The sequence below is a fragment of the Periplaneta americana genome, chromosome 2 (genome assembly GCF_040183065.1).
Source record: "Periplaneta americana isolate PAMFEO1 chromosome 2, P.americana_PAMFEO1_priV1, whole genome shotgun sequence".
Taxonomy (NCBI): domain Eukaryota; kingdom Metazoa; phylum Arthropoda; class Insecta; order Blattodea; family Blattidae; genus Periplaneta; species Periplaneta americana.
This window is the reverse complement of record NC_091118.1, coordinates 60457885-60465619: the sequence shown is the minus strand read 5'-3', so window position 1 is coordinate 60465619 and position 7735 is coordinate 60457885. Positions and strand designations below refer to the sequence as shown.

Genomic DNA, 7735 nt, shown 5'->3' with positions numbered 1-7735 from the left:
CTGCAACCGGCACAAAGACAGAGCTGACGACGGGTTCATACATCATCTTGAGAGTCTGAATGCGCTCAATAAATAGAAAGGAGGAAATAAACACAAACAAGCACTCAAATATTACGTGACTAAAGCCCAGTTCCTACGATGCTCGTTTCCTTGCTGGCCAGCAAGCTTGGTGCTTTGGTGGGTACACTGCTGCCTCCCATGTGTTACTGTGTAGGTTACTGTTCATACGCAGCTGGCTCTTTTCACAGTTCAAATTGGAGAATCATCTGCTGCTTCATGCATTTCCAACACTCATGACGAAACAGAAACTACAGGGACATCATTTTATTTTTATTAACATTTTTAATATTAACCTGGCTATACCTTTGGATTAATGATTGAGACCCGGAAACACAGTTTGCTACCTCCTTCCACGACTGGAGTTCGATGGTACTGGCGTAAAATACAAACAAATCACTTCACTAGGTATAAGAGAGAAGAAAAGTAGTTCATCCATTTACATAAAGTAGGAAATATCGCGATTTTGAGTTTGATAATTTTCATTATTTTTTGTTTAATCAAAATACAGTACAGTGTTAACAATGAGTGTTTTTACTCACGAACTGAGTTATACATGCGAACGTATTCATTATGCAGTGTATATTATACTGTCTACTGCACATTAGCGTACAATATAGTGAATGAAGTTAAATTGAAAAATAATCATAATATGGATATATAAACACATTTTTGAAAATGGTGGCCGTTCATTTCGATACAGGCTTCAGATCTTTTGTGCCTCTTATCGCACTATAGACTATTGCATCTAATTCCAATTATCAGTTTAGTCCTTCATACTTAGTAACTCATGTTGAAATAATTCTGTACCTACTCTATAAAAGAGTACCTTACGTACTGTAAATTCAGTCTTCATTTCTGTCCAACCCGCACAGATAAAATTACTCAGACATGCTATCTACTGTTCGTCCAAGTGGTTATGTCGCAGGATCGTAGAAAGGGGGAGAATCACGTGATAGTTAATTACTTAACGAGGCCCTTTTATTTATGTTATTTTAAACAGTTGCATAATATTACGTAGACGTCCAATTAATTCCTAACAGAAATTAATGTTTTCAGAAAAGAGCTAAGAAAGCCCAGCCACTAGACTTTACAGTGGAGCGAGCAGAAGCAGGTGGGGGGAAATCGGGATGCGAAGTAGGCAAACGGACGACAGTACCTGTGCGAAAATAGGAAGTTTCCGTCACTGGAAAACGCGAACATATTTCTGAAATGTACTATACTCACTAACTCAGTACTGCGGCCTTGGTTCTGTGTGGAAGACAGTTGCAACTTCGTTAGTAGAAGGGGTGGGAGTGAAGTACATTCAAAAACTCAGGTACAATGAAAGTTGAAGTAAAAATAAAATGATGTCCCTTTATATAAACCGTGAGTGGAAAACAACAAAAGTCCTACATTAAGAATAGTAAATGTCGTAATAAAGTAATTAAGCCAGAGCTGTAAAACAGCTGAAGTCCGATATTTAATTGCCGTTTCTTAGAAACTAGAGAAAACATAAAAAAAACACACATTTTTGGAAAACAACGAACATGGCAACACGGTATCCAGCGGTGATGCTATATTATCATCTTTGGTTCCAGCATACAAGCCAACACGAATAATAGCAAGCAACCTAATCTCGAAATCCAGCATGATAGCTAACAAACAAGCCACCAGAGGGCAGGATTTCCAGCAAGTAAGCACGCATAGCTGCCATCAGTGCTCCCAGAATGCAATCCATCACTGAAACAAGCACCGTGGGAACCGGACTTAAGGCGTTAGTCGGCAAAGATGACGTTATATAAAATACAGTTTGGAAAACACAGCATAGGAGGAGGGGAGCGGTATAAGGCCCGTAACACACTTGCACAGTTTTCGCTAGCGAGAAATGTGTTGCGAGAAAGAGGCGAAGAGCCTTCCTCCACACACTTAGCGAGTTCTCGCTATCACAGATAACACCTCGCTATGATCATCTATGCACTACCTTCATGCAGAAAGCATTTTTTTATTATAGTAATCACTCTTTGGGGGAAATATTATAGGTTATGTATTTACGTATACTGTCGTACTTAAATATATAACCTGTAAGTATATTGTCGTACTTTACAAATTACGTACGAACGCTATGTTGAATCTGAGTATTCAGATGATGAGGAAATGGAGTTACATGAACATATTTCCTTAATGAAAAGAAAAAGTAGGCCTAAAATTAAAGCCAGAAATATCTGAAAATCACATTGTATCTTACGAAAATAAGGGAGAGTTTTGGACACTGGTTTCGATTTGAATGATGATACGTTTAGGCATTATTTCAGGTTGAATGGACCACAGTTTTTTGCCATTCATTATATGATAGAGGATTCTTTGCTGTGTTCTTATTAAAATTATGTAAACTGTTAAGACATATAGATACATTATTTCAAATGTTTAATTAATACTATTAAAGCTCATCAAAATAAAATATAGCCCTATTTATTTTCAGATAATCTGATATTTGTCTCCAGATTTCTTCTTTAAGTTTCGTGTTTTTATAGTTTTCATCCAGTGTATCATATAAATAGGCCTACTGGTGACATCGTACAAGTTCGATAAGTTTCTGACTGCAATTATCAGCCATCTTTCCTCATTTTCAAATAAAAACAATACAATTCATCGCCACCAGTGATATCTTTTTCTACATTCAATCGTCATAAAGAGTATAAATGTCAAACATCTTTGATAAATGTGTCGAGAAAATTCGCTGAGCTACCGATTCCAGCGAGAAACTCGCGCGAAGTTTTTGCCTCGAACGAGAATCTCTTCCAGTGTGTGGACGTCCATTTGAATCCATGTTATCAATCTCTGAATTTTCTCGCAACACATTTCTCGGTGGCGAAAATGCTGCAATTGTGTTACGGGCCTAAGACGAGAAGGCGGAGATACTTTCACTGTTGCAAGTTTTCAGTGCGCAGAGACTGACAGTGAACATAACCAAAGTAAGGAGAAGTTGAATTAACTTTATGTTAATGTACAGATACGGAAATAAAATTCGGAACTTCCTTATTGTGGAAGTTTCGCTTACAGCACACTGCGCATGTGCAGTAAACAAGAGCCCCTGTATACAAGTATATGCTACTTGTGGACAGTCGTATGGAATTGTTGCCTACATACACGAGGACTTCCATTAAGACTTGCTCAAAATTTTAATTCCGTAATATCTGTCAGCCGTTCCAGTTGTCACGCATGTTACAATTTTACTATTTTCAAACTCTATATACAGGCTTTCATTTCAAAACTTCCCAGTCTAAATGACTAATTATTTAAATATAATTCAATTTAAACAAAAAACATGTCAATTTAGATATTGAGGGAAGTCTGAAACCAGGCTTAATTGCCTGGTGTCACCTCTTTGAAATTTAAAATGGCACGCCTATACTTTATACTTAAATATGAAAGAGCATTCAATTGTTTATAGCCTACACCTCATTCATTTGTTCTCGCATCTTTTGTTTTTTATCGTCACCTGGCAACCCGTATTTTTGTTATTATCAGTAGTTAATTGTAGGATAAAACACAGCTTATTTTTTGTAATTTCTTAAATTTAATCAGTAAGGATGATTTATGTTTCCTCTTGAAGGGTATACACCATTTAAAAGTAATTTAATACACAAACACAATTATTATATGAAATGCTAAATACGTTTTTGTAGCTTTATTCTCTTCAGCTTTAATCAACAATAACAACAATCCAGATTCACATTCCTGTATGCGTCTATTAAGCGGTGATTTTTTTTTTTCTAATTTTAACGCGAAAAATTGGGGTTGCGTCCATTATGCGGGAGCGTCCATTACGCGGGTAAATACGGTATAGTGTCGTATAAAATGAAAATTTCATTGGTCTACTAAATTTCAGGTTCGTCATTCTACAGTCTTTTATTGTCTGTGCTCATTACTCAACTTCGGTTTTTCAAATCATTCCCTACAACATAAATGCCAGCCGAAAGACTTTTAGTAAAGCAGGGACAACATTACAGAAGTTCGAAACGGATAATAATGCCACAGTCTAGTCACGAAGATTGTTGTTGAGGGTACTAGAAACATAGACTGTGTAGGTACTATTTCGTATAGTCTGTAATGAGGCGATAGTAGCGATCCTAGTGGTTAGCAACTATCTATGGATGAATATTTCCTACATATTGAGCTTCGTGACTGTATATACTAGACTGTGATAATACAATAGTCGAGAAACTGCTTACGGAGGAGTGGTTGCAGTAAAAGGCAATTGCATACAATTTAAACCATAAGTACCACAATGCTAATTTTTCTTGTACAATATTGTATTTATGTTAATAAATGTTATTTTTTTAACATAATGTACTAACTATATTATTTTTACCGATACTTAGTGCCGATACTTTTTCTTTCGAGTAAATATGCCTATAAATACCTATTTTCGATACGAATATAAAATAAAAGTATCGATACTTCGTGTTGATATCGAATTCTTGCTGATGGTCTGACACAAAATTAAGTTATAATGATGAAAGGAAGGGAATAAATTATGGGAAGGAAGCAAAGAAAAAACAAAAACAAGTTACGGGAGAGGGGAAAAAGAAATAAGACACGTAAAAAGAAAAACAAATAATGTACGCTTTTGACAGAGGTGTGAGACTTACACACAAGTAGCATATCTGATGCAGGCTGCAAAGCGGAAGGAAAAATTGTCCGTGGTCACCGACTAGATTGTCAGCACTGCGGCACGTGTCCAAGATCTCTTCCAACACCGGACACTCATCGTCTGCAGTGATAAAAAATACACCATTTTATTATATTTGGATATCTGAGTTCATTTTCTAGTATGAGGCAAGATGTTATTGTTTCATAGTGTATTAAAAATGTAATTTTATTCAAGCAGGAACCTAAATGTATCAACAACAACTTTATTACTTTGACAGTTTACTTTTATGGTGAATTCATGCGTGCATGCGTTTGTACACTTCTGGAAAAATGACCGATATGTAGGGTAAACATTGGTAATTTCGTGACAGTGGTTACTTCGTGATATTTTTTCTTTGCTCTTTCGTGAACTAACCAATGGTGTTACGAGATTCAAATTTCCGCCAAGGGATTGCATATATTGTCCGGTTTCCAGAAACATACAGCTACGCTTTGTGTGACTATTGTAGCTGCTCTAGTGAGCTTTTATGTTTGGAGAGAACAAGTTAGCGTCGACTTCTCAGGCGTACAAATTTTGTGGATGTTTGTAATTACATTATAGGCTTATTACTAAAGGTAAACATAAGATATTTGGTACAAAGATTTATTATATCGTAATGAAATTTTAGAAAATGTTTTTGGAGTTTTAGATACAACTGTTGTCGCCATATTTGCTTAGCTTTACTGATAGAAATCTTAGCTGTTTGAGGCGAAATTTTGTTGGGCATTAAGCGTTACATTTTATACTATTTTAAAAATTGTATTACAATACGAATTTTAGAGATCTGAAGATAAGATGTGATAACAAAAAAGAAAAGGGGGACGCAATGGGTTCAGTGTAGCTTCTGTTTGATTTGTTATCATGCTAAGTGCCAATGATAAGTGCTAGATGACTTACTTGCAAGAATTGTAATAGAAGATGAAACATGGCTCCACCATTTTGGACCTGAGACAGAGGGAGACAATGGAGTGGCATCTTCCAAATTGACCAAAGAAATAGAAATTCAAAAGTGCACCTTCGGCAGGAAAAGTTATGGCTACTGTGTTTTTCGATTCAGAAGGACTCTTGCTTGTGGACATCATGCCACACGGAACCATAATTAATTCTGACGCCTATGTGGCAACTCTCAAGAAACTTCAAGCTCGACTGAGTCGTGCTCGACGACATCGGGAGAAACAGGATGTTCTGCTGTTGTACGACAACGCACAGCCATATGTCAGTCACAAGACCACAGACCAGATCAGAAAATTCGGATAGACAACACTGAAACATCCGCCTTACAGTCCTGAACTGGCTGCGTGCGATTACCATCTCTTTGGTAAACTGAAGGAAACCCTCTTCGCGGAACGAGGTTAGGCTGTGCACGCTGCTAAAGAGTGGCTCAGACGTGTTGGTCCAGAGTTTTACCGTTCTGGTCTACAGGCCCTCGTTCCTAGGTTACGTAAGGCAGTTGAAAGGGACGGGGATTATGTGGAAAAGTGACATTTTGTTCCTAACATTCTGTGAAAATAGCAAAGCTGTAGGATAAAAATGTTTTTAAACTTTTGGAGTTACCCTAGTAATATAGGCTCTAGTAAAGTCCGTAATAAAAGTGTTCACCCTTTCAGGGCAAAGAAGATCCCTTTTCAATTTCAATTTTTACTTTGATTTCATTCTTATTATGTGTTGATATGTATTTCTATATTTTCTTGCTATGAATATTAGACGGAATTACTATGTTTGAAGTCTTGTAACAATAAATGAGAATTTCATTTGACTTTAATAAATTTTTACACAATTATTCTACCTCTCACGAAATTATCAATGTAATATCATGAAATTACCAAGGTTATCACGAAATAACCAACCTTTCAGCTTAAGTTGTAAAAGTGGTTATTGGCACTTGTTCAAGAACGTGTCCAATTTTTTACGTCTCCAGATTTGTACAGCAAATTATCGTCTTTTAGATGAACAAATCGGAATGAGGATATATTTACACATTTGCATTTTAAATTAATTTTCATGAAATTATCACGAAATTACCAATGTTTACCCTATAAGTTGAAACTGATGCCCAGATCTCAATTCTGGTACAAGTCTCACTAAAACATGTATTTTGTCAATTTTTATATTTCGGCTCTTGTTATTAACTCTATTTCGAAATTTAGAAATGAGTAGGCTTGACTGATGTTTATGACGAGACATTTTGAATTGGTGTTACGTATTTATATTATGTTTGCAACATACTTTTCCATCCCCTCAGTTTTAGTAGTAGGCTACGTGAAGAGCTGAAGTTGCATGTTATATCACCTTCTGTGTCCATATCCGTGACCCGCCTCCCCATGTCTCCCTCCGAGAGGGGTTGCACTACGACGGGGCCGTCCAGGAACTCCCCCTCATCTTCCTCAGACTCGTCATTCCTGTCGTCACCTCTCTTTTTCTTGTCCTCGTCTTTTTTATCTTCCGCCTTCTCCTTCTTCACAGCTACCCTCTTCTTTTTCTTCTCATCAGTGGCGTCAGCTTGTCTGTTCTCTGGGTTATAGCTAGAAGAAGTGCGAATACTGATTTAGATAGCCTACTTCAAAATATCGACTGGAAGTAGGAGCTGAAACTTGAAATAAGCAAGCATGGAAATAAAATTATTAGTTGTCGGATATTGGGATTAGTAAAAATTAGTGCTGTTGAGCGATCAAAATATTTGATCGATTAACTATTTGAATTTAATTAATCGAGTTTTGATAGAGTTGAAAAAATGTTTCAGAAGTTTTTAGAAATTTAGGAATTTAGAAATATTCTCAGAATTCGTGAGCTGCTACAAGGGACAAAGATTACTTAACCATATAAATGTTTACAAGTTCAGTGAACCATTAATTTTGTTTTGACAATGAAACTCCAAGTACATAGCTGCAAATACATTTTGTGATTGGTGGAATTATACCTAGTTTTAGAGAGGCAAGTGTTACAAAAAAGTAAAGAATGCTAATGAACTTGGTTTCATTTCGAATATAGGTGATGCTTCAGGAG

The 7735-nt window shown here is 36.4% G+C and overlaps 1 protein-coding gene across 1 annotated transcript in view; it reads right to left on the bottom strand.

Annotated features, from left to right (window-relative positions):
- The window catches only part of LOC138694124 (uncharacterized), a 563234-nt gene that overhangs the window by 61794 nt on the left and 493705 nt on the right, over positions 1-7735 (bottom strand). The window contains exons 5-6 of the mRNA XM_069817739.1: positions 7022-7254; positions 4692-4813 (exon numbers count right to left, since the gene is read on the bottom strand). Of these exons, the coding sequence (XP_069673840.1) occupies positions 4692-4813; positions 7022-7254 (355 nt within the window). The remainder of the gene's footprint in view (positions 1-4691; positions 4814-7021; positions 7255-7735) is intronic.